The sequence below is a fragment of the Cinclus cinclus genome, chromosome 8, assembly GCF_963662255.1.
Source record: "Cinclus cinclus chromosome 8, bCinCin1.1, whole genome shotgun sequence".
Classification (NCBI taxonomy): Eukaryota; Metazoa; Chordata; class Aves; order Passeriformes; family Cinclidae; genus Cinclus; species Cinclus cinclus.
In genome coordinates, this window is record NC_085053.1 from 14,083,248 (window position 1) to 14,110,631 (window position 27,384).

Consider the following 27,384-nt stretch of genomic DNA (forward strand, 5'->3'; position numbering starts at 1 on the left):
TGGAATGTGTTAATGTACAATGTACCCTGCAGTATCTTTGTCCTGATTCACATCCCTGTAACTCAGTAATAGCCTCTAATAGCCTTTCCAAACCTTGGGGTAACACAATACATTAGCTGAGACCTACACCACACAAAACCTGAGGTTTTCCTTTAAAGTTAGCTCAAGCAAAATCATATTACACTTCCTTTTTTTGTTTCAGAACACATTATGGTGGAGACAAAGACAAGACAAGCTGTCTAGGGTCATTTTTTCCCCCACAGACAATTGAGGATACTCCCAACTTTTCTTGTAATTTTTTCAGTATCAAAGAGTAGCAAGGAGTGCCTTGCAATCTAAAACCAGCATTTGGAAAAGTTATCACTCCTGGAATTACTTGGCAACAATGAACTGCAATAACTGCATACAGTAAGAACATAGGAGTTTGCTCAAACAGCTTCTCATATGCTGTACATGCATCACCTGCCATCTCCTAGATCTGGAAGGGTTGTTGCACCTGGGAAAGGCTCATCACTAAGTTGTGACTGTATAAGGAAAAACAAAGCTTTCAAAATGCAAGGGTATACACAAAGTGAATATGAATTTCTGCCAGGAGACAGACTCTAATTTGTGAAAACTGTTATGAAAAGGTCACTCAAGTTTTCATCCTTAGATTTAAGTCTGTAAAAATAAGGTCCAACAACAACCTCAACAGGATGTTCATGGTCCACAGTGAAACCAAGACAGAAAAAAAAAATACCACCATACATCACTAGCTTTATCTTCTGATTAAACTTGTCTTTCCTTGGTCTCCCATCCAAGTACTAAGACAGCCATAGAACTACCAAGAGGTGACCACTTGCTGCCCTGTTTATACTCTACTAACCAAGAGCATTATTAATCTCAGTCATGAAGTTCATTATGAAAAGAGTCTCGACACTTTTTCAGATTGTTTTCCACTACAAAAGGAAGAAATGGTGATGTATTAGAAATTTCCATTAAGGATATTAATATCTAGCTCACGGGCCATATGCTACCAATATTAAAATTCACCAGGACCACAGTCCATCCCACAAGAACTCTCTCAGAACTTCCCAGGAGCAACATGCAGGATGGCTAACTCTTCTGAAGGTGACAGTTTTGGGCCTCATAACTATTTTACATAATTAAAAACAGTGAGTGTCCTCAGGAGGAATGATGGCTGGAATCAAGTTGTTATCATGAGACAGTTCACTGCCAAACAATCAAGCCTCCTCCAAAGAACACATATGTAAGAATATCAAAGAGTAGCTTCATGAACTGGTCTACTGGCAGGAAATCAGTCACCCTGTGATGCGTGTGCTGTCCAGACCCTGGTGGGAAGCAGGCAGGAAGTGCATGCATGCACTTGTGTAATGTGTGTGCAGCAAGACCTGTGCTTCCCAGAACTGCCATACTTACTGCACAGGGACAGTCACTCCAGCCATCTGATAGAAGGGGTACTCGACAGAACTCTTTCATTTTTGAAAGACACTTCGAGAAAAATCAATAGTTTTACCCAGAGTAAAAGGCTGAACAGAGAAAATTTCCTAATTTTAGTCAAATCCTGAAGCAATAAGGCGGTGTCTCATCTTGCTAGCTGTGGAATGAATCTTTAAATACAATTAAGCAAAATAGCATTTGTTAATACTAGGAATATTAATATATAGGATAATAACTAATTAATAGTAAGGGAAATATCTTGATGGAGATCTAAGGAAATAAAACATGTTTCTGTTTATTAACAGACAACTAAAGCCAAATCAAAACAGGGCTGCAAACTGCTGTGCATGCCTCCAACTTTTCTTTACCTCCTCAAATTCTTCTACACCAGCTTTGGAAAAGTGGCATTTATTTTCTTCCTTCTAAGAAAAAAAATCCTTCAGTAAAACAATGGATTATTACATTAGGTGAATATATAAAAGACATGAAAAGGATGAAAAGAAACTGATAAAGAAATCAGAAAGGAAATGAGCAGCCCAGATAGAGAACATCCATATCCTCAGCTGTGAGCCTCATTATTGTATTAATGAGGAAGGATTTCTCAGCTCTCTATCTCATGACAATCTGGTTTGCAAATGATGAGGTGATGGAAGAAACCACAGGAGAGAAGCTGCTATCAGTATCAATCTGACGAGGATAGGCAGCAGCTTCAGTTGAATCCCCAGAGGAATACAAGACAGTAAAAATGACAGTGAAGGCAAAGATGGCAGCGAAGGCCAAGTTCACAGGAGTGTCTTATTTAAATTTTATTCTTCGAGCACTGAGCGCACTGCTGGTAAAAAATCAACCGACTTTATTCTGAAGAAATAACTTTATTCTGAAGTTATAAAGTTATACATTTATAACTCTCCTTGTATGATCCCTGAAGGGAAATTCCTATTGGACCTAAGAGATATTTCACTTGGCAGCTATAGAACAGAGGCAAGACAAAGGGTGGCTGGGTTAGAGTCTCACCCAAAGGGACAAGACCTGCTATGGACAGGGTGTGCTTCAAGGACAGGAAGGTCTTGTTGTTTTCTCAAGTTCTACTCAAGTATTTCAATCAGATTTCTTAACACAATGCAGTGCAGCTCTTGCCAGTTCAACATGAGAAATTAATTAGTAACAGAGGCACATACACAAAGTGTAGATACAGATAACGCACTTTACAGCAAACATGCTGATAGTCAGTGCAAGAAATCACTATGATTTTCCTTGTTTTAAATCTTTCATTTAAGCCTTAAATCTTTTTAGTTCAAAGATGTGAAGGGTGGGTGGGAGAGAAGAGTGGGAGAGAAGGCAAAAACAAGAAAGCAAGTGCACACCCAAAGATAATTTTCTGTTTTGGACTGGTCTGCCGGAGAAACAGCTAGTGAAGTAATTCCCTCTGTAAATGAAAAACAGCCATTAATCACGACATTTCACACTGCCCACCAAGTGATACAGTGGTCAAGATCAAGATCCTCTTGCAAAGAAAAAAACCTTACCTCAGTTGTTTTGCATAGTTTTGCTCAATTTCTATCCTCTCTTTTACAAATTTTGCGTATTTCTCCAAAAAGTCAATGCCCCACTGCGTATGCTTGTCCAAGTTATCAAACTGATCCTTTAAAAACAAAAGGAAACAAAATTACCCAGAATTAGTTAAGAATCACAGCAGCACCAGATTTACACATAATTTATTTATAACCTGTGCTCTTAAGGGAATGTTGCTATTTGGATAGAAGTCATTCAAGTTATAAATCAGCAAATGTGTATATATAGAAATTTATCAGCCATATATACACATACCAACCATATACCAGAACAGTAGGTTTCATGTGCAGGAACAGATCTACTTTTTCATAAAAACAGCTCTAAATACTTGCATGTTAAACTGTAAGCAGTCTTTCATCACTTTCACAATGCAAATCTGTCTTTCCTCTCAAAACCCTTCATTTCAAAAGTCAATCATTTCCACCAAGATAACAGACACAACCAAAGATCTATTAGATAAATAAGAGACAGCCCACAGAAGAGATGCCTGGCATATTCATCAGCTTTGAAACACAAGAAGTTATAATTTCATGGGATACAAAAAATTACTCTCACTCTTAGGATTACCCACTGCAAGAAAAAGAACAAATTTTAGCAGCATGACTAAATTGGGCGTAGTCTGCACATCAAAAATATTTATTAAATCAAAACTATATACACAGCTTATGATCAGCTCTAACAGGAGAGTCCAAAGCAAGCAAGCCTGCCCTTAGTAATTAAGTTACAGCAAAGTAAAGACATAAAACAAAAAGGAGAAACAGTCAAAAACAAACTACATTTAAAAAAGAAGTTGGGAAATTTTTAATACATTAAAACATCTTCAGAACCAATCTTGCACTGCACTCTGTACTTATCAACAGGTAGAGGATACACTAATCAGGACAAGCTGAAAAGTCAAACAGCAAGTGGAAATATGGGGTTTAAGAATCAGGCAGGAGAAAACAAAGGTACAAAATACCTAGCAAATATTTGTAGTCTAACACATACTTGAATTTTATGCTACAATAATCTTCCACAGTGGAAAAAAAAAATCAAGGATTTTTCAGCTTACAATAGCATTTAAAATCAGTAGTTATTTATTAATCCAAAAAGACAAGTAACTGAAACATCAAAGTCTGTGTCCTGTAGAGGCTGAATCCAAACACAATTCACAGTTAACTTAAATAGAGCAGAAAAAGAAAAAAGCTAAGGAAGCAATTAAGTTCAAAGTTTAATTAACTAAAACAAAAATGCTCTGAAGGCTGTTTATCAGAGGCTATCTCTTGCAGACTCAGTAGTTTGCCTGAACCTAATGAATGATGTACACTTCTAGCATTAGCAATTTAAGTTCAACACGCAGTAGGATGATCTACAGCTAAATCAAAAAATGCTGCAAGGCCTGAGGCTCAAGGAACACGCATTCACTTAAAGAGATACCAGTGAACACAGCTATATAACCAAGGAAAGAAAAAAATAACAAGATGAAGGTTGCTGTCAAATGTTGCCTTGCAGGTCCCAGTATCCTACACCAGGGAGTAACAGCCACAGCCATTAGTGCCTTGAACACCTCAACCCAATGATGCAAGTACTGCCTCCCAAAAGCATCCATCCTGTTCTACCACCAGCCTCTGCACCGCTCTCTCCACCAAAATCACAACCACTTCCCCTGATGTCTCACCACAGAACCACAGGCACAGCCAAGAGATGGGAGAGGGACTAAAGACAAAAGTTCAATGTATTTGGGAAACGATGGCCTGGATCTTGCATTATTCTGATATGAGCACTTTGCACCAACTGGACATTTCCAGTCGAAATATGTCAAATAAAGTGACATTTCTGCTATGGCTTGTAGAGAAGCTACACATGCATTGTCTGAGTGTGGGAATAGGGAGACAATTACCAGGCTGTGGTGTCAAACCACATTTACAAATATGCATACAAATACATCAACCTCAAGAAGCCTTTCTTTTTTATACTCCACCCATTTGTGTAATTACTCTTACAAAATTAACCTAGCATCCAAAAGCAGTCTGCAAAAGATGCTTTTGGCATGAAGTCAATACCTAATACCATTAAAAAGAACTGACTTCCTTCAGCACACAGGAGAACAAAGCCTTTGCTGTCCTACTTAAGCTCTTTAGACCACAAAGCTCTCATTTGCAGCTAAGGTTTCATTAGCATTAGGGAACACCACATTACTTATGTTTCCAAACATGCAACCAGAGACAGTGGCTTTCCAAGTATTTTGCTGAAACAAAAAAGGACCCCACTGCTCAAACTTCCTTCAAGATCTCCTATGAGTATGAAAATTACATTTAGCAAGCTATCATGCTTTACTACAAGGATTTCATCAATGATCACAAAAATTTCTCTTTTTTCCCCCTCAATTCCTCTTCTTCATCTGATTCTAGAAACAGTATTTTCTGTGCAAAAACAGCTTTGTTGGATTACCTCACAAGCTTTACAAGCTTTCAAGTTCTCTATAAACAATAAACCAGTGAATAAAAGTCTGCAGTCACAAGAATCACCTTACACTGTTCTGTAAAGCCTTAGATAAATGAGCAAAAGACAAAGGCAACATCAACGAATAAGCAAAAAGGACTGGCCTTTTCAGAAGGGCTTCCAGAGGGGAGTCACAAATTTCCTCATTTACTTTCCATCTCTCTCCAGAAGCTCACATTTGAGCTCTGGGCCTCGATTAAGCAAAAAGGTTCTTTTTTGTACCAGCAAACAGCAACTCTTCCAGACTGCTACAAAGAAAATCAAACTAGTGCACCAAGATACAAGTGATGTCTTCAATGGAAAAATAAAAAAAAAAGGTCAAAAATCAGGCAATGCTGTACAGACAAAAAAACAGACCAAAGAGTTCCAATAAAATTTAGGTCTGTAATTTAAAATAAATATATCAGTGTATTAATTTGGCTAGCTCCTTTATAAGAAATATGAAAATTGCATTAACTAGAGATCAATAAAATGTTATTAAAAAAAAAATCACATGCTACATTATCTGGCTGTCTATGCCTTGATAATGTAGTATGTTCTCAACAGTATTTCCAAGCAAATATGTATCGAAACTGCCCACACTCCTTGGCAGCTGAGCAGACAGTTTTTGTAAAGAACTTTATTAAAACTGCAGTTAATTATTATTAATGTGATTAAGGTCAGCTAATTGATGGTACCCCTACATAGAAACTGCCCCCTCAAAAGTGGAATGTAGTCCAAAGCCTCTCTCCACTACAAACAAACAAATCTGACACTTGACAAAAAGTTTCTAATAAAAACAGGTTAAAACAGACTATTCCAAAAAATGTTACCTACCTAAATTCTAATTCCAGATTACTTACTGGAACCATAGATCAATGTTATAAACACTCCAGGTCTGCACTTCTTAAACTTATCATGTGTTTGCAGACACTAGCAAAGAGATTTACAAAAACAGCAGCTGAAGCATCAAAGCCAAGAGCAAACCTGACTCAAACCTGTACCCAAGACAAAACAGACTCTCCTGGATTAAACTCAAGATTTGCTCTCCTCCTTTTACTGACACTTGTATTTTCCTCCAAACAATCCTCAAGAATCAATAAAAAGAAAAACATGGGAGATCTCTTCAGAGGGATGAGCATAAATCCTGGATGTTTAGTCTTCCCAAAGCTACCAGTCCAGACACTGGACTAGTGTGGGAGTTGCAAATAAAAGGCATTAAACAAGACCAAGATTTTTAAGGGGATGTTTCCAGCTTTCATCAACTTTGGAAAGCCATTCTGCTAGCATTTAAAGCTAGGCTTGTGGTATCATTCTGGGGAAAAAAAAAAAAACAAAACAAAACAAAACCTTCTGTTTCACTAATTTATTCCTTTACAATATGTAAATTAGCTAAGTACATTAACATTGAATTGCTTTCAAATTAGTCTCTCATTTCACTGACCTCCAGACAATACAGCTGAAAGTTTTAAGAATCACATTAAACATTGAAATACATTGACTTACAAGTTTCAGAAACCTATCTCAACTAATTACATCTGCAATATCTACTTAATAAAACATTTTATCTGAAATGTGGATACTCTGCATTAATTATTCTACCATCATTTTATTCCCTATTGACTCAACTGTACATCATTACTTCCATACTTTTATCTGACCACAATTTCAGTCTGCAGTTACCCAAGTGATCTTATTTGCACTTTTGAAGCACTGACTCAAGATGAGGTTTTTTTCCCCAATTCTTTGTTCTCCAGGCTGCACAGCCAGTCTAAACTTCCAAGTCAGTGAGTGGAAAATTAAAAACAATCCTGTCTTTTGCTCTCCAAATTCCTAACCCTTATGCAGGCTGGTATAAGGAAACATGTACTATGCCAATGTTCAGAGCATGGAAAAGCAGCAATCAGGTCTTGGTTCAAGGAAAAAAAAAAAAAAAAAATCAAACACTTGGCATCAAAAAAGCCCCAGTGCATTTATGGATATAAATATATGGACATATATGGATGTGGATATAAATGTTGTCTTTTATTATCACCTTATGAATAGCTGTGACTGACTTAACCACACAACTACAAGTCCACAGAAAGCCAAGTGAGAAAATGTGGGTGAGTAGATAACTTAATGCCAATCTTAGAAGTTCTTGTTTACTAAATTAATGCCCATGAGGGTTTATCAAATGAACCTGAATTATGGATACATTTAAATGATAGGTTAAATTCTGCATAATGTCTTTTCTTTCCTGCCTGAGCAGCACTGCAGAAGAAAAAGAGACTGCTTCAAGACACCTAAATCTATTCAAGAAGTTACTTTAAGTTACAAAGCATTATAAAGTAACTACCTAACATATTAAGATTTTATAAAACTCTGATTAATTAAATAGCTGAATTATTAAACAGTATGCAGCTTGTTGGTTTTTTTTTTTTCCTAGTTTTAGATAATGATCAAGGCCTTCAAATGATTCACTGTTTTACTTGGAGGTATCTCCAAAGTAAACTTATTTATTTCACAAAACAAAACAAACAAACAAAAAAAAATCTTGCAGCGTTTGTCCAAAGAACTACCCGATGTGCTACATTAAAAGTTATGGGAACCATAACCATCCATTAATATACTAATGAGAAGTTACCAGTACAATATACTATACCTTTCCCTATTTTGTCTTCAGGACAAGTTAATTAGAAAATTGTATTTTAATTAGAGCATGTTACACTAATCTACTTCTGACAATACATTTCAGTTTCCCTTTGTTGATACCTCTTCACTGTCTGTTTTTGGCTTCTACTTTTGTCTTTTTCTTTATGCATTCCTGCTTCCTTTTATATCTTAGGATAATAGCTCTTTTATTTTACTGTCTGAACTGATTATCATTTCTCTGTATTCCTGCCTGTTTGTTTTCATAATTATCAATTTGGTTTGGTCTTTCTCCTTTCCTTGCAACTTCAGTGTGCTTCTTCCTAACAGGCAGACAAAAGCTGCTTCCAGCTAAACAGTACTTTATCTTTTCAAAACACCCTGTTAGCTTCACATCTAAAAACTAACAAAGAGCTGTTTCTGTATCAAGAACAAAAAATAATGTGTTTTGCTTTTCTGTTTTTGACAAGTTCTGGATTGTAGCTCCAGAGAAATCGGCAAATTATACCTCATTCCTCTCTGAAAACAATCTAGGTATTACAGTTGAGAGGAAAAATGTGCTGTGAGCAAACTTAACAGCTAACTATTTTATACACTAAAAGATTCGTATCAATTAGAAGGTTCAGGGCAGCAACATCAAAAGCCATAGTGACACTGGAAATAAAGCAGAGGCACTCAGATTAAGAGGAGGAAAAAAAAGTTACATGTTCATATACATTAACAGTACTTGACATGTTAATTTCATACCAAAACAAAAGTTCACTACAGATTATACAGGCATGTGTACAGGATACTATGAAGAAAATCTGCTAGTCTTATTGAGACATCAAAGAAGAATAATTCCTAAAAAGAATTTTTGAACACAGTTTGTAGGTTGACCTTCAAGACACGGAGCTACTTAGCTTACAAAAATTAAGATACTGGTACTAACAGTACACTATGCTGTAGCTTGAAAATATTTAAGAGAGAAACTCTACTAGAAATTCACAGTGTTTAATATGCAAAAGGAAAACAATAGGAATTTAAAAATTACTTTTAGCTGAACAAAAGACTACTTTGCTGAGGAACAAAGAATTAATAAATTCACAGCACAAATCAACACAGTAAGAAAAATCTATTTGCCTGTTAAGATTTAGCCTATAATTTAAAAAGCAGTATCATTGTCAACTTTAATTCTAAAAAGTCAGTTTCTATGATCAGAGAAACATTTGCAGGGTAAAGTGAGGAAAAATCTCAAAAAAAGTACTGAACCACTGGAGATCCAGCCACGCTGGAAGAAAGCAAAGCTAAAAGTGGAGAGCTGCAATTGAGGAAGAGAAAGACAAGAACTGTTTTTGTCCATAAATATGTCCCCAGACCAGCAGCAATGAAACTGCTTTGGAAACTCTAGATGAAAGTCAGGTCTGGCAGGAGGGGATGTCTTGTTTGAGACCTAACAACTTCACAGGTGTGACATTTAGTTTCCAGGAAAGAGCAGGAACCTGCCACAGACAGAATATGTGTGGAAATATTTGGGACTGCTTTTGGAATGAGCAGCATAATTACAAAAGAATCAAGTTCTGCTTCTAGAGATTAGCAGATCAGCTGAAGAACATTAGAGATTATAGCTGTGCTCTCCAGTTCACCCATGCCACTGAACAGAACATTAATCATTAGACTTCACCAGCAATAGTTTCCTACCAGCAAACTGATTGAAAAAGTTTACAACTGGGACACTGAACACCAAGTTAAGACAAGAGAGGAAAAGAACACATTGCAGCAGAGAGTATCTCAACAACCACTCCTACTTGCCCTGTTAATGAATAATGTCCAGAATTCTTCAGTTGATGGATGGCCACATTCCTAAGAACAGTATATCCACCTCACTGCATCATGATGCAAACTGAAGTAAGGAAAATGCCATTTCTTTGCAGTACCTACAGGTCTGCTCTCTTCACTCAGATGACCCCGCTCTGTCATTTCACAGCAGGCTCACAGCCTGCCACACACTGCAGGGAGGGCTATTCCCTAAACACACCACTTGTTCCTCCTCAGCAAGTTCTACCAATACAGTGAGGAGTAGCCAGAACACAGTCCCAGGTGTTCTTCCTCTCTGCTACCCATCACAGCCTCTTCACATTGTGCTTGTCAATGAACAGGTTCTTCACTGTGGGTGTGTATCAGCTGTAGCATCTTCACCTACAGGCTAGGAAAGAGGTAAGTACTGTGTCCCAAGCAGTCAAAATAGACTCCTTTACCACCATCACTTGAGAAAAATACAAACACACAGAAATTCATATGAAGTATCACTAAGTATCACTAGAACACAAACATACATGAAATATATACCAGGAAATCCCACTTTGTAAACTGGATCAGAACCCACTCACCTTTCAATCACCCCCTTAATTTCATTCGACTTTAATTGGGAAGAATTTTTTAAAGAAACTTAGCCAGATTTTTTCACATATGTTCTTAATAGAGATTGTTAGAATACTTGAGTCTTATCTGCATTTGAACCAAAGCTTAATTCTGAAACACATTCTGTTTTAAGCTTAATTCCCATACTAACTTAAAACAGACCATTTTCAAACATCTCTATCCAAGACAACAGCAGATCACAAGCCATGTATTTTTGAGCATTATTGGATTAAAATAGTTGCCATCTTAACACAGGGGCAGTATTACACTTGCCTTGTATATACAAAGGATATAATTATGTCCATTCCCCTTAACACCAAGAAATCTTATTTTCACCATAGCCAAGCCAGAAAACAGGCATTTCCTGAGTCTTCTGGGAATGGCTGAAGGTTAATAAACTGACTGAAGCCTAACTACATTTTAGTCCTAGTTATGTCATATGAAATAGGAGACAGGAAGACTATGTTTAACCCTAAATGAAGTAAGTCTGATATCATGCACCACAGTAAAAAAACACTACTACTGTTTGTACAATGCTTAGGGATGCTGTTGCTCATGGTAAGAAATATCTGGAGAAAATCCCATCTTTCAAGTAACACTATATATCAATGAAGCAGCAGAATACTAAATTTGCTGTGTGATGAGCAGCCATGTGAGACCTCATGTGAAGCACTAGTTCTGTGCAAAACCAGCACATTTACTGCATGATTAATGGTAACCTCCAGAAAATCTGCAAGAACACATTATCTGGCCTGGGGAACACTGATGCAAGATTTTTATTTTAGAAAAATTGTGTAAACAATCATTTCATTCTTCAGTTACAAAATATTATTACGTGACTTGACACTCTATGTACAAGGTGAATGTTTTAGTGTATGACTAAAGAACCCTTATTGAAACCTTTCAAAACTTTTAAATGCCTCTCCACCAACTACAAACACTTCCACAATATTATTAAAAATGCATTCACAGGAGACTGACTGAGAAAGCAACTCTGACTCTCCCCAGTTCTTGCACATGCGACTTAATCTATTTTTGCATTCTGGAGGATCTGTTTTTTCAAAACTTGTAGAAACAAGAAAGGGATCTCACCTACTGACAACTTCTTCAGGGAAGAGTTCAATTCCTGCTCTGGTCAGTCTGGCATAGCATCCAACAAGCAGAGTATGCACTGGATTTTTCCCTTCCATACACTAAGGGGGTGAACAGTGTGCTCAAGACAAGAAGGGAGTAGTCTCAATGTTACAAAGCAAGGCTATAGGGAAAAGATAAAAGGTTTGCATGTGGAATATTACAGAACACCTCGATGCCCTACATCACAAATTCAGAAAACAAGATCCACCAGCTCTGCATGCGCACACACAACTCTGTACAAATTGTATTACATGTCCAGCTGCAATACCATGAGACCCAGCTTACACTGCACTATTTAGTAAGCTTCACTAAACTAAAAAGTGACATTCAAAATAACTTAGTTTGCATATTACTTAGAGGCTATTCTATAGACTTTGCTACAGCTTACAACTGTAACAGGGACACAGTTCTGAACTCATCAAAAAGCCAAGATGCCTGATACAAATTTAAAACAAGGAAGTACTTTCTGCCAGATGGGGGAGGTGGAAAAAAAAAAAAAAAAAAAAAAGAGAGAGAGAATGGCAGCTTCCCTCTCATCCAAATATCACTTCCTTGTATTTATCTGCTCAGCTATTAAGTAGACTGTGGGATACCATTTTCAATGAACTTAAAAATTATAAACTGTTTAACAAGTATGATGGAGAAATCCCAGGCAGACGAGTGAATTTAGTGTGTTTCACACTGAAAAGATACATCTTTTGGCTTTGTCTCAGTGGAACAGTCAGAAACAGAGAACCTATCTCGTATGGGTTGAATCATATTGTTCATGATTCTGACAACTAGGACAAATATAGTATAAAAATATCCATACAGATTCCAGACACCGAGTATCACCAGTAGAATTTCTTTTCAACACAGAGAGCAAGGTATATTCATGGTATATTCCTTAAAACTTTCCTCATATGTATTTAATGAAGGTGCACATTATTTAGAATCTTAAACTTCCCTCAACAGCTCCTTAAAAATACACATTTCATGGCACTATTTCTACACAGCAACTGAAGTGAACAATGAACTCACGAAATGAAACTTGCAGCACAGGAATATAACAAACATCCTGCTCTTAAACTAGTTAATTTCTCAAAAGAGGTGAAATTACAGTACCCAGTAAACCTACAGGAACCTGGTACAGGAATTCCTGTAACATGAATCTTGTAGCTCTAAGAAGAGACCCAAACAAAACCTCCTCATTCAGCATAGCTCTGATGAACTGTCTCAACTACTCTCTCCTCCTATCTGTAGGAAGCTATAGTGAATGCAGCTGGAATATGAGAAGAAATTTCCTAATGTTATTTTCAGCTCCCATCAGACAGACTTAACACAAAGGCATAAACCTTATGTTTGTTGCTATTGATTTCCAAAAGATACAACTATACCTACACATAGCTTGTAAACAAATATTTGCCCTTCTAAACCACTCAGAGTAAGATACCTATACATAGGTATTTGGACCAGCCCTTCAATTTTATTGAATTAAATCATTAGCCTTTTATGGTGTAGGAAGGGCTGCAAATACTAAAAGAGTTATTCACCACAGACTGTTCTGAGCACACTCCCCACTAAAAGGGAGCAGAAACTGTTCAGTACTTCAGAAAAGCAGAGATCACGGGACCAGTTACATAAATAGTTACAGAACTGGAAGGCTGTTAACTGCTTTGCCATATGCTGTTTGTTTTGTCAACCCAATGAACAAGTCCTACCCTAATGTGAACTTCCCTTTTCACTATCACCTGTGAATACACTTCAGTGTTCAACAGAAAGACTACAGAAGCCACATCTTTTCCACAAATACCTTGCTAACAACAGTAAATACTTTCCAAACTTGAGAATAAAACCAGATCCATACACTTAACAAGAAATGAACATGGCAGTTAATTTGAGCCTTCCTCCATTCTTTGGAACATTATTTCCAGACACAGATAAATACCCTGACAGAAAACAAACCAAACACACACACCCCTGAAACAACAAAACAACATCCAAATCCAAAAACCCAAAACAAAATTAAAACCAACATCATCCCTCATGTCCTTTATTTGCAATGGAATCTACTGTAACCATTGTTTTTGAAGCAAAATTCGTAGTAACATTAACATAAGTGAATAAAGAATTTAAGCTAAAACCAGATGTTATTACTGGCACCTTCAAAACAGTGGAATTTCTCAAGATTTTGTGATTCAGATAACATTAAAATGTAATGCAACTGTGCCATGTATCAGTTTCTCTTGGAGTTTTTAAGCTATGACCCTAGAAATACACAGTAAAGTCTCCTATATTTCACCACAAACTTCAGAATCATAACCTGTATTATAAGAATAACATTATCCATAAAACCTTTATTTCTAGTAGAAATGTACTTCCTCTGATAAATCAAATTGTACAAAAACACATACTGTTTCCCTTGGTTAACAAGGTATTTTTCCTTAAGTTACAAAGGAAAGAAGAAGAATGATGTAATTTAACCATAAGCATAAACACTCCCATTTAAAAAGTTACAATTTCACAAAGGTAAAACAACCCTAGTAGAGCATATTTGGACACTGAAGTTGCATACACAAAAGCTGAGTACAAACTTCAGTGTTCTGAAAAGAAAACTCACACTTTTGAACTGTCATAGCTAGGTTCCTCACTCATTCCAAAACATGTACAAAGTCCAGACTCATAACAGCTCATTTTCCATATTATTTCTGTGATCCAGCATATTAAAAAGACAGTGGGGTCCATAAATACATTCTGCATCATTTCAGGAGCTCCATACTGGAAGCAAGCTAAGTTTTAGCATAATCGGTGCCAGTACTTCTGAAGCAAGATGAATAGTACTCACATTTAGGGCAGAAATAAACATGAATGACAGGATCACACTGGCAATAGTGACACCAAACAACATCAATTTCTTTTTGAGAGTTAAATCAATAGTCAATGTAGAAATTAAAAGGCACTTCAGCAGAAACCTACCGTCTTCTATAACTTCTTTCCTGACTAAATATAGAAAGGTATTCACTCTAAAATCCAGTGGAGACCTGAATAGTATAGATGAACAAGCTCCAAATCTCGGTACTTCATCTGTGACTGGACCTTGAGGCTCAAAACTGGGCCCAGTATTTTCAACTTATTTATCAGTCTGCCCCTTGCAGGAAGGGGCAGACGCCTCCTCTGCAGTTTGCTGAGGACACAAAGCCGGCAGGAGATCCCCAGGGCCGTGCAGCCCTTCAGAAGGGACTCCACAGGCTGGAGAGAGGGGCAGGGAAGAACCACCCGAGTTTTACAAAGCAAACGCAGGGTCCCGCTCCTGGGGAGCGATAACCCCGGGCACCAGCCCAGGCTGGGGCTGAGCTGCTGGAGAGCAGAAGGACCTGGGGGACAGCAAGGTGTCCACGAGCCAGCCGTGCCAAGGAGGACAATGTCAGGAGGAGCGTCGTGAGTGGGTCAAGGGAGGCGATCCTGCCCCCTACCCAGAGGCAGCGAGGCACATCTCAAGGGCTGTGCCCGGCTCTGGGCTCCCAGCACAGCACGCCCTGGGAGCTCCCGCACTGCTCTGGCAGAGGGCAGCAGAGCTGAGGAAGGGACTGGAGCATCTCCCCAGGAAAGGCTGAGGGAGCTGGGGCTGCTCAGCCCAGAGGTGACCGAGAGGGCACCTCCTCAGTGCCTGAGCGTGCGAAGGGATGCGCCAGAGGGCGGACCGGGCTCTGCTGGGTGGTGCCAAGCAACAGGACGGGAGGCAATGGGCAGGCACTGATGCACAGGATTCCACCTGAACACGAGGAAGAACTTCACTGTGCAGTCATCGTGCACTGGAACAGATTGCCCAGAGGGTGTGAAGTCTCTCACTGGAGACATTCCAGAAGTGTCGCGACGCAATCCTGCACAGTGTGCTTTGGAATGGCCCTGCCTGAGCAGGGAGACTGGATTGGATCGCCCACTGTGGTCCCTTCCAACCTTACCCATTCCATGAGAGACTGAAACAGAAGCATCTTTGCCAGTTTCTACCTCTCATAATTTCTCAGGAATTTTTTTTCTTCTAGTCTTTTTCCATTCTTATCCATTCACTACTTCCTTTCTAATTCCTTCTTTAAGCCTCTTTTGCACTGCTTACCCCGCTGACATAAATACACTCTTTACTCCAAAAGCAGATACCGAGAACATTCTTCCTGCCTTAATAAAGAAATACTGTGGGAATCAAATTTAACAGCAGCATTTTAAACAGTGTGTGTTAATTCTATACTCCGTGCAAAGCATCTTGTTCCACTGATCACAGTCACAGAAAAACTACTACTGTAGTAAATAATTACTAGGTTCCTTTTCTAATGGCTTTTCAGTATTGCCAAACCAGAAATAATAAAGAGCAAAAGCAGTAAAAAAGTGCTCAACGATACACTGCAGATGTAGATCAAAATTCAACTGCAGCAAATACTGCAGATCAGAACTGTAATTTACTACAAATTCACTATGTAGAATGACAGAATGGCTTGGGTTGGAAAAGACCTTAAAGATCACCTTATTCTAAAGCCCCTGCATAGGCAGGGACACCTCCCACTAGACCAGGTCACTCAGAGCCTCACCCAGCCTGCCCTTGAACACATCCAGACTTTGGTACTTGTACTTTCCTCTAAAAAACCCTGCTACCCAAAGAACCCTGTGAAACTTAACACTTCTTACTGCACACTAACCTGCAAGTAGAGAAAAGTGGCAGTCTTTTGTCACCTAAAGATATAACCTTTCCTGTATTTCATGTCACTGACACACCACATTAATTACATCCTTTATGGAAAACCTAATTACTTGTGATTTCACTCTTCAACATGAAGTACTGCTCATGTCTTTAAGTCATTTCACTAAGTCTGCATGGAATTAAAATAGCAAAATATTAACAAATAAGGGATAAACCTTTGTAAATAATCAATGGTCTAAGAAACGTCAAAGAAGCACTAAAGAAATTCTGACAAATAGCCTCAAATATTGAATAAAACATGACATAATGAGAAAACCAAAACTCATTTCTTTCATACTGATTAAAACTGTTATCTCTTCTATTACACTGACTATAAAACTGAAACCATCTAATTGCACATGGGAGTTTCAACTTTGTTTTTAACATTACTAGCTTGATTAAAAAACAGTGAAAGTTGATGTTTCATATCTGGGGAGCCTTAACACTTTATATCTTAGCAAGAAACATTTAAAAATCAGCAATTAAAGTGTGCCAACTTGTAATCAAGAGCACACCATGATTTTGTGGTAGAAAAAATTAAAGCAAGCGTGTTTTCCCCAAGTATCTCTTTTTATAGTTTTTATGTCATTACATATCATTGTATAAAGCCACGCATATCTTTTAGAAAGAAAAATCAATAAAACTAAAATTAAATGTAATTAATTTAATCAAACTGTAACAATACTCTGAATTCAGTGCATCTTTAGCATATAATGGAAAATTAAAGGCACTCACCAGTCAACTACTTTTTTTCCGAAGAGAATGATTTGGAAAGAAATCTATTTGATACTACTGTCCCCATCAGCCTCAGAGAAATACTAAATATTTAAAACATTCAAAAGATCATTTATCAAAATACATTTGACTAAATTTTGAGTGTTATTCTTATGGTATCACACCATATCGCAAAACAGTCACAAGGAGGATTAATTTCCCAGATGCCTTAAAATGCTTTATAAGAATACTCAAAATTATTACCCTTTAATGGGAGCAGAACACACAATTTGCATTTTAAAAAATCACTTGGTTAACTGTGAAAACAGTATTTGTTTTCATATCATAAAAAGCATAAAAACTCCATAACCAATAAACTGAAATACTTTAAGTATTTTGCACCAAGATTAAGTGTGTCCACTACCCAGTTACAAAGGAAATCAGTAAACTGAAACAAAGGTAGCAAAACTGGATAATGTAAGACTTGAGAATATATTAACTTGTCAGCAGTACCCTGAAACAGCACTTGAGCAATTACATTCTCAATGCAGTTTTTCAGAATGCTAGATTTCTTCTGTTTCTTAACTCTGAAGCAACTTCATGCTTGTGTGAATTGAAAATAACCTTGTACAGTCTAGAAAGACTTCTGCAAGGCAAGAAATACAGAAGAGAATGATTACAGCTTAAATTTGACCTCCCCATCTGAATCATCCAGAGAACCAGACCTGAGCCCTAATCACGGGAAAGAACATGACCCTGATGTTAATGTCATGGAACATGGGCTAATTCTTGGTATATCTTAAATTGCAAAAAGAAAACCTATACTTAATATATTTTCTTTTCAGTTCCCAAAGTTCTACTGAACTTGGTTGTTAAAAATTCAGTTTTCAAATTGGATTTTACCTCTGTAAGAACAAATCGACTCACATGAGATGTGCCCTGCACTAGTGGCATTAGTCCACGAGGCTGGCACACATTTGGCATTGCTCCATTAGGCTGGAAATACTCATTTGTTATCAACCTCCTGCAATTAAGAGTATACTCCTGATAATAAATTTAAAGTTTCTTTTCTTTCTGGTTACACACAAACAATCAAAAACTTTTATGCCTCTCAAGAATACATAGTAGCACAAAAAACACTTGGATTTCTAGCACTCCACCAGCTCATTTATTTAAACAAATGCATCAACTAGTTACTTTACACAGACAATCAACAGTAACACAAGAGAAATTTAGAAATAATTCAATGCTCTCTAAACTGTTGTGGTTCTCAGCAGCCACCTCAAATGGCTGTCACCAACATCAGTGTCATTTGTTTTACTTCCATATTAAAATCATGCTAACATCTACTAGTATCTTAACAATAATACTTTTAACTAAGTCATGTATGTGCCTGACACAGAATTTTGTTGCTCAAAATTATTGCAAACAGTCCACATTGAGGATTCCAAATGCAACAACCAACGTAAAATGCAAATTTCAATGTTTTTCACCCATGCTGCAAAATAGTTTTCCCTACTGCAACAAAGAACTGGAGAGACTACACAATACACTTACCACAACACCTTCACAGTCATCCCTGATTTCTGAAACTGTGTATCTTGGAAACAATTCTTTTAATTTTTACAACTCTAATGTATAAACTAGCAATAGCTTTTTGCAATAAGCAGGTGTAATAGGCAAAGAACTCTAACAGAAACAAGCAGAATCCCAGAAACTACAGCAGAAAACTGAGTATCAGTTAAACTGGGCCACAACATCAGTAAATACACAGCTAGTAGGCAAATACTGACATGAAATCAGACCCATAAAATTCTGGAGAAAATACTGAATAAAGGTGTTTTTCCAAGATGTAAGTCAGGATTCCTAACATTAATGTAGGGCAACAGCACACCAAATGTAATTCAAATAAACTGCTTGCAACTGAAACAGTTAACAGTTTCCAGCTAGATGAATGAAACTGGATAAGAAATACTGCCTTTTGTGTCATCTGGCATTAAATACAGCTTTACTAGAAATATCTTTTAACATACTGTTCTTAAAGCCAAAAGACAGTGCTCAAATGAGCAGTTTATGAGATTATCTAAAACATTTACTATTGATTCCACTCAAAAAAGTTAAAGTGATGACAGCTACTGAAAAGCGTTCCTCATATGGAAATACCAATTATGAAAGCCTTCTGAAATAGTAACATGAAAGTCTTCAGCAACACCTCTACAGGTGCTGCAGATGTTTTATACCATGTTCTAGAGATGATAAACACACATCATACAAAGCCCAGAAGAAAACTGCACACATCAGAAAGCATGTTGTACTCCAGAAGATGACCTTACAAATAACTTTGTGCAACTCATACTTCTTCATTGTTAACTTGCCATCCTCTTTATCCATCTCTTTTCCTCATAAAATAGAAGTTAATACTAAGCAGAATACAGAAGCTAATGCTATTGAAGCAACTGAATGAATTGTAACACCAAAGAAAAGAATGATGAATAAAAATAACATAAGACAGTCTAAGCAAACTAAAAATGAAGCACATAAATTGGTAGGAACTTCTAGCAATTTTAAGATCAAAATAAACTGTTCTCAGAACAAAGACAAGCAGAACCTGATGGTAAAAAAAAAAAAAAGCTGTGTAAGATGTTAGGGTGCTATTTCCTGCTATAAACTTACTATTGGATTAGCTTTAGTGGCAGAGACTAGAAAGATAAAGGATCCAACTACAATCAAAGCCTCAAACCCCTTTACTGCAGCAGGAATACCTAGACTTTTAGATATATTTTTCAAGTGCTCTTATCAGCTTTTTGCAAAATACAGTAATCTTTAAAAAATATTTATTGAAATGAGGTTCAACTACATACTGTGCTACTTTGAGATAATTTAAATCAACTGAAAATAAATGAAAAATCTGCAAAGTGCTCTTGAAAAAATGCTCTAAAATTCACCACCTTCCTTAGAAAACAAAAATCCCTTTACACCACATGAAACATTCTTTTACATTGATTAAGAAGGACAGGAAAAAACAACATTATTAAAAGCTATGCTGCCTTTGTAACAGAGTAACTGGGAAGAGCTCTGAAAGGGTAACAGGCAACATCCAAATAACTGTTAGATTAACCAGGGAGATATGGGAGCATGATCCTCTTCCCACAAATGAACACAAGTCAGCAAAAAAAAAAAAAAAAAAAAAAAAAAAAAAAAAAAACCTAACCTCTTTTCCAATGACATAACGAAGAAAAGCAGCCAGGAAAGCCACAAGCTTCAGGTTTGACTTACAGTCTGATTATGCCTGCATGATTAGAAGTTGAACTGCTAAGTACAAAGTTCTACAAATAGTCTATCAAGATCATAAGAAACATTTACACGTAATGTCTTAAATTTCACACTTCTCAGCATCCAGTATATATATAAACTTACAGCAGTATTCCCACCTAACGTGTGCATAAAGGTCTGTAGAAGCTCTCCTTCCAGAATTAAAACTCAAGGTTGAAACTTGAGTTTGGAGCACTGATATTCCATGGTACCTCATTATTGTAAAAAGCATGAATCCCGGCCATTCAGCACAACCACCTTCAGACAATTACATGTTTTCTCAAAAATTGCAAGGGATTTTTATACAAATGATGTCAAAATGTATTCATTACACAGCCCACAATTACAGCTTTGAAGTAAGTATAAAGCAGACAGATCATGGGAAAACATTTTATCTAAGAATCACTAAGCTTAAATACCACTAGCATCTCATTTTTAAGACTACTTTAACTCTTCCAAGAAAATTATTTCAGTTCAACTATTGAAATTTCAGTGAAACTGAATGACAACCCTTCAGAACCAAAACAGCTGGAAGTCACAGGATGCTAAGACATCCAAGCAAGAAGAGCAGGCAGCACACTGCCTGACACTGGGTTTGTTTGTACCTACTACAGTTTTAATATAATCCCTGGTTTTACAAAACTCCAATTCCAATCCACTAAGTGGATGTCTCTTCCAGTAAAAACTTCTTGTTGCACTCAACTCCTCCTAACTCACTGCTTCTGTCTCAGGAAAGCAGAACATAAACCTGGAACTTGGGGAAAACCACTCGGATCTCTCAAGTGCTTGGCCAGCACAGGAGGAACTGCAACGCTTTTCCTGGAGAGATGATAATTATTCTCCCTTGCACCAATACCAAAGTGAACGTGTGTCTTAAAAAGCCATTTTGGAAAGAAGTTACCCTTGTTATGAGAAAGAGAGGTCTTAATATTAACAGGGTCTCAAACTTGGGGAGGTAAGTTAAAAGATCTAATTTTTGTGATTGCAAAACTTCAGCAGAAATAACACAAAAGACCTCACAGCTTTTACAAAACAAAGAAGCAATCAAGATAAACCAAAACAAATAACCCACAGCCCCTGTTTCCTCAGTCTCAACCTAAACACTTAATCAGAGCACTATACCTCTTGCTGCAGGAGTAAATATTTGAGTACCATGCAGAGCCAGGATACTTCACAAAATTGCTCAGCTTGCCTCACATGGTGACATTTCTACTTAAGTTTCATAGAACTGTACAGTCTACATTCCCCTCACATTACTACAATGTGAAAAAATCCCAAACATTGGGATTTTCCTGGTAAGTTACTATTTATTTTCAAGAAATTAATTTTTTCTCTTTAAACATGCCATCCTCTTAGACATGAAATCTAACCAGATAATCCAGTCTGGCTTTTTTTATTACATTTTACTGCAACATGCTGGAGGACTTCTCAAGACAAGCTCATCCTTTTCTTGCCCTCTTTCAGATAAATCTCTAACACCTTGACCATTTTGCACAGATCTCAAATGTCATCTGTAGTTTAGCCCATTTCCCAGATAATAAAAACCACAGTTACTGAGATAAAGCTTTTAATTAAATTAGAAATATTCGGAAAATAAAATTTTCACCATTCATAAATCCAAGTATATATGCTCGTTCTTCTAACTCACAGTTTGTAGTAGTCAAAATTCATAAGTCTGAAAAAAGATCCATTAAATTAAAGAAAACATCATCAGTAATTGTTGCTTATTTAAATAATTTTGGGCATCAACTACAAACTACAGGTACTACTAATTTGCAAATATTCTCCAAAAATCAAAACATGGCTTTGAAAATTTCCTGGTAATGCAATACTTGGTCTCAAGCACATTAATGAATTTCACTGATCCTGTGAGATCTTTGCTCATAAAATTAACAAGTATTGTTAAAATTAAATATGCAAATGAGTACCTGCACTATTATGGTCTAAATAAAGTCAATATTAGGGGCATGAGGGAACCCATATTTGACTCAATAGAACAAAATTGTTTAATCAGTCATCCCTAGTGGACCTTCAAATAGTTTTCCATTTACTAATCACAAATTTGAACTTGTTTTCAGGGAAAAACTAAGGTAAAACATTTAATTTAAAAGCACATAATGCACATCATATCTTTGCAGCTACTGCACTTTACTAGTTTATGTCTTTTACACTAAGGTCTCAAACTTCAACCTTTCTTTCACCTGATTATTTGACTTCTTTTCACAATCTCAAATCTATGTCCATCCATCCTAAAACTTGTTAACTATTTCTGCATGTTTTTAAAAATCAGTTCTCTTTCTAACCATTGCAATATCTGCAATCTTTAGGTATTCTCCACCCATCTCATTTCTCAACTACACCACATCCTGTTCTCTGGTATTGAGAGATTACCCTTACAACCACATGTTTTTCACCCAGCATTATCTCTTCCTTTTCTATCACATCAAACATTAGCTTCTTAACCTCACTTCAAGGGCACTGCTGGCTGATTCCAGCTTATTACCTCATCATACCAAAGGATTACTGCTTGCTTCACTTGAGACACCAACACTCCCTTGTACTTTTCAACAAGTATTTCCTGCATTCTCTTAGGTTGTTTGGGTGTTCATCCCCTGCAAACATGACAAAGGTCTGCCCCACTGCTACCCTCTGCTTGCAAGGCTTACCAAAAGAAACACTTCAGAGGCTGCAGTTGACATCACTGTGCTGAGCAATACTGGGGTCTGCACAACTCCAGTTTGGCACCATCACTACGTGACCCAGCCTCTACTGGAACTCAAAGTTAACTGGATTGGGGATGCTCTTCAAGCTGAGTTTGTGTAGAATGCAGCACAACATAAGGACACTACGTGACTAATGGTACTAGGTCCTACGTACATACAAACATAAAATACACTCCCACGATTGATTATAAACATCAAATACCCTCTATACTCATCTAATTGTGACTGACATCACATAAATACAGGGGAAAAAATGCAGAATAATTAGATGCCATAACAGCTGAAAGAGGAACACTTTATCCATTTATTGTAAGGATTAAAGAGTGTTGGATATTATAAATATTACAATTTCCTCTTCCAGAGTATTTCCGTGCTGTAGAGACAGCCAATTGCACGGGAGCACAGGTGTTGTCTGGGGTGTTACACACATCAATTATTGTCCCACTCACTGCCACAAGAAAACCCCATGCCACCTAGACCAAATGCTTATTTTAAGGTATTATTAGAAAAGTAAAACACTGCTGACCTCCTCTGAGAGAAATAATCCATCTGAGGTAAAGAAAGTGTACAAGTAGCATACCCATATTCAAAGCAAACACCCTCCAATCACGCTACCAACCAGAATTTACAAAGTGAGACCTTCACACCCACTCAAATTGGGCATCCATCATGAGAGAGAATCCAGCAATCAAATGCTCTCTTTACAAAGGATTTACAATGCAGATGGAGATCCACAAGGCACACCCATCTTCATCACCTGCACTCACATCTTGTTACCTCAAGTATGCCAAAAGTTAAGGCTGCGCCTCAACTCTACAGTGAAATTGATGTCATATTTCAGAAGTTCTTTAGTGCTTAAAGAACTCCGAACTCAAATCAAGTGGATGTCATTTCATTGCACAACGCCGAAAAAGTATCTTTTACTTAATATGGAACTACAAAAAAAGCACGTTGTACTATTTCTTGTGTGCCAGCCAAGGAGAAGAGATTCACATGGTACTTGCCTCTGGAACAAACATTTGTGAGTATCCAAATCACAGCAACTGCACCAACTACTAAGTAGTTAATTAACTCTATGCCCTCCAAACCAGGATAAAAGTGCAAGGGTTGCTTTCAACATTTTAAAACCCCATATTTACATAATTCACATTATACATATTTATGTGCCCTTACACATTGAAGAATATTGAAGTATTCTACAAATATTGCCATGATATTAATTTGATTAAAACAAAGTGTATTCCAATTTTACTACCTAACTAACAGGGACAAAAAGTAAGTTTTTTTTGCCCAAGATGACACAAGAATTACACATTAAAGCCCAAGAAAAAAATCAGGTCCTGCAATATTAGCTTTTTAGCTCACAGTAAGACTGCACTTCTTCAAAAGATGCAAACAGGAATAAAACTACAAGCAAATGTACAAAGCACAATGCCATAAAACAGTTTCATCAGTCTAATGCCCTGTTCATTGTAAACCGCAAAGCAGAAGCACAGTTCTGACTTAAAAAAAAAAAAATCAAAGAAAACGTATTAATGAATCTTACATGTAACTATTTCAAATTTCCATACAGTAGACATTTTCAGAAAATTCAGTACACCTAAAATTAAGCCCTTTCCTGTTCTAGTCACCTAGCAGGAAATGTTATGCTTCTACCACTCTCCCCTTACACTACAACTTGTAGCTGAAAAAAACACCCCAGCAACGCAGTAATTTATTGCAGATAATTCCATAAACAAAGTCAGTGTAAAGGGTCTGCACTGTAATGAAAACCAGAAGGCTTTTATTAGTATAATACTTTTTTTCTCCTTTTCCCATCCAGCTGAAGCACTGACATACATCTGAAGACAAACCTCTAAGCCTTCTGCCAAGAGAGCACTGGGACTGGGGTACGTAAACTCACTGGGGGCAAAATGAAACAATCTGAGTGGAATTTCAGCTTTCACTGAACAGTTTGTTCACCATTACAAGGAAAAAGCTGAACATATCTGGACTTCAGGGAATTCTTTTCTCTACCAAAAAGAATTCGAGTTCTTTAAAAAGTATGCACATGTGTTGCATGAACAATGAAAACCTAATCTGCCTTGTGTTAAATAACTTCCCCTCAACAAAAAAAAATACAACACCCTCTGTTACTCAATTACTGGCTTTACCAAGAACACTAAAAAGTGCTCTGCAAATGCAAGAACTGAAGTGTTTAGAGATAGTATATTAACAAATTAGGGTCTCACCGATCAATCCAGTATAAGAACTGATTTAAATACAACACTGATTAACTTCTAGATATTAGACTTACTTCAGTAGGTTTACAGCTCTATACAAGCAAAAACAACAAACCCTCTGTCTTCCAGTATTTACCTGCAAACAGCTGAAAGCACAAACCATACCTACTTGGGCAACCCTCAGCTCATGAGCATATTGCCCATGAGCACAAGCAGACTTTTCTCCATCCCAAATTCTGAGGGATTTGCCATTCCAGAGGATCACTATTCTGACAGATACACACTTTACAGAAACCCTCAGCTTGGTAGAGATAAAAGATCCTGCAATCTCCAGAAACCTCTTCTCACTCAGGAAATCAAACGACAGCATTTAGAATCATGATACAGGCAAGTCTCAGATTTCGTACGATGAACAAGGATACTGCATACGTTTTTTACAAGAGAGCAATACTTTTCCAGTGTTCAGAACTTCCAGATTAGTAAAGTCCCATGTATGTTTGTATAAACTACATTGAAAAGCACATACACTTCCAAGTAAATAAACAAGTGGGGCCATAAATAAAAAGATGCTTTTTAACAGATATCAGATGATAAAGCTTTCAAAAAAACACTTTCTAAATAGATAGTCAAAGATACACGTATGCATTCTTAAATTAAATTATGTTCAACATCAAACCCAAACTGATAAAGTCTCATGACAACGACACACCCCTTCCTGGAAATACCAGAAAAAAGGTCAGATGTTTATGAACCAGACAATTGCTGGAAAAATACAGACAAACATTTCCAACTAAAACTCAGTACAATTGTTTTCACACCAAAGCCTAAAGTAATTACTCTTTCAATAACCAGGTATTTGATCCTTACATAATTTTCTAGTTGGGAATCTCAGAGATCTTCACAAGGACGAGGTAAGCTGCACAACACTGCCTGTGAGAGACTGGAACCTCACAGCCATGAGGCATCTCATGCACCCGAGCCAGGGGAATATGCAACCATCCCATACATCTGGAAAACACTGCAATCCTATACTTTAGCCACAAGACACATTCCTTGCACACATCTGCAGACCACAACAGCAAGAGTACTGACTGAAGAGAGAATCTATACAGAATACTGTTTGCAATCCTTGGGTTGATGGAGAAATCTGGGAACAAATTAAAAAAAAAAAAATCCATGTTCCATCTCTCAAACATCCCTGTTAAATAGATATTGTCTTTAACAGAGTATATGTTAGCACACTAGAATGTAAGTTTACAAAATATTAAGATTCAAAAGCACATAAGAACTTCCATATGGGATATGGCTTGATTATGATATGGCTAGAATTATTTACAGTGGTTTTTTATCTGTATTAACAACACTAGCAACTACATAACTACATCCACATTAACAGTCAAGAAAGGTTTCTCAGTTTCAAGAGAAAAAAAAAATTTTTTTGCTTGGAAAAAACCTTTTATTATTATTAAAAATTTTTCTAATCTAGTGAACAAAAATATAATAAATTACTACAACAGAAGTATGCTACATAATAGTTACTTTTCAAAGCTAACTTTTTCACATCTACATTCTATGGATGTTTTCCATATATAATTACACTTGACAACTTTTAAGATAAGACAACATCACCACATGATTTATCTTCTACAAAAGAAGACCAAGATTTTAAAGCAAGAAGGAAACAATGTCTGAAAGTGAGACTGAAAGCATAAGAATATTTTTAACAGCTTTTGAAAAATTACTGATGCAACCAAATTGTTTAATATTTTTTTAAAATAGAACTTGGGTTTAGGGACAGAATGAATTTTGTTTAAGGAAAGATTAAAAAGAGCACATTACCAAATATACTTTGATCTTTCTTTGGTCCAACATAACTAATTTCTAAAATACTACTCTACAGTGCCAGTGGTTTCTTAATTATAGAAGATGGTGTGCTTCTGGCCCCAAGGAGCTCACAACAATTGTATCATTAAATCTTCTATAGCCATTTCTTTTTAATCAAGAAATCTCAGCACAAAAAGCCCTCAGCAAAATTTCTGTTTTAAATATTTATCAAGAGGTGAGAAAC

The 27,384-nt window shown here is 36.9% G+C and overlaps 1 protein-coding gene across 1 annotated transcript in view; it reads right to left on the reverse strand.

Annotated features, from left to right (window-relative positions):
• FNBP1L (formin binding protein 1 like) overlaps positions 1-27,384 on the reverse strand; it is a 55,181-nt gene that overhangs the window by 23,147 nt on the left and 4,650 nt on the right. The window contains exon 2 of the mRNA XM_062497293.1: positions 2,967-3,082. Coding sequence (XP_062353277.1) covers positions 2,967-3,082 — 116 coding nt within the window. The remainder of the gene's footprint in view (positions 1-2,966; positions 3,083-27,384) is intronic.